The sequence below is a fragment of the Myxocyprinus asiaticus genome, chromosome 24, assembly GCF_019703515.2.
Source record: "Myxocyprinus asiaticus isolate MX2 ecotype Aquarium Trade chromosome 24, UBuf_Myxa_2, whole genome shotgun sequence".
In the NCBI taxonomy this organism is placed as follows: Eukaryota; Metazoa; Chordata; class Actinopteri; order Cypriniformes; family Catostomidae; genus Myxocyprinus; species Myxocyprinus asiaticus.
In genome coordinates, this window is record NC_059367.1 from 33,630,204 (window position 1) to 33,631,176 (window position 973).

The 973-nt window shown below is 45.0% G+C and overlaps 1 protein-coding gene across 2 annotated transcripts in view; it reads right to left on the reverse strand.

Moving 5' to 3' along the window:
• The window catches only part of LOC127414632 (solute carrier family 12 member 5-like), a 105,107-nt gene extending 104,855 nt beyond the window's left edge, over positions 1 to 252 (reverse strand). For both annotated transcript variants that reach the window (XM_051652811.1, XM_051652812.1), the window contains exon 1: positions 20 to 252. In XM_051652811.1, coding sequence (XP_051508771.1) covers positions 20 to 74 — 55 coding nt within the window. In that variant the 5' untranslated portion in view covers positions 75 to 252. The remainder of the gene's footprint in view (positions 1 to 19) is intronic.
• Positions 253 to 973: the final 721 nt, after the last annotated feature.

Consider the following 973-nt stretch of genomic DNA (forward strand, 5'->3'; position numbering starts at 1 on the left):
ACAGGATGAGAGCACTCACCCTGACTGTTGGGTCCCCCTTCGCCCTCTTCACATTCAGTGAGATTGTTGAGCATTTTGGAAGACACAGCACAGATCCTCCGCTAATGCTAACAGTGCTGTGTGATTCCACCAGCCAACGTGTGTACCAGTGAAAAATAGCCACACGCTAACACACAGGATGTAGGAGGAGAAGGCTTGTGATTCTCTGCCTCTCTCCTCTCAAGAAGCCAAGCAGCAATGCTGTGCTTTGGCTGATTGGGTCCCCTTGCCATTTGCTGCCTTGCGTATTGAATCTCTCTACTCTCTCTCTCTCTCTCTCTCTCTCTCTCGCTCTCTCTCTCTCTCTCTCTAGGAGGAGGGGTTGGGGGACAGAGAGGCTGCAGGGACGTAAATGATGGAATGCTTAAGAGCAAGGTTTTTTTTTCTCTCAAACACTCACACAGCATGTCGTCTTTCTCTCTCTTTCTCTCTCATTGCTACACAACCACAGCCTGTCACCATTACATTCACCATGCAGTTCTGAGTCATGACTGCTTGTCATTGTCATGCTCTCTCTCTGTCGCTATGTCATCATCATCTCACACTGTTTTCATATCTGAACAAAGTGCATGATAGAGAGTAACACAAATCTAAAAAATGAAAATAAAGTGAGAGTTGCATGTGATCAGCTACCTTGCATTCTCTTCATTTTCCTGGCCTGAATTCAACACCGACCCAAGCTGTAGACTCGATTTTTACATTATCTAAAGAAAATGTGAGTGGTGCTTGGTTGTACAAAACTTGCCGCCACAATAATACTTGGGTGCTGTGCTTTTGAGTGCTTTTTAGTACATTGTTGTGGGGTTGCTAGGTTCTTCTGGGTGGCTCTCCTTTAATGCAAGTAAGGGATTGTTTCACCCATTTTATCATCTGCCAGGTGATAGAGTCTGATCACTTAGAAAAGTAATAGAGCACCTTTCTTAAACATGCTGCA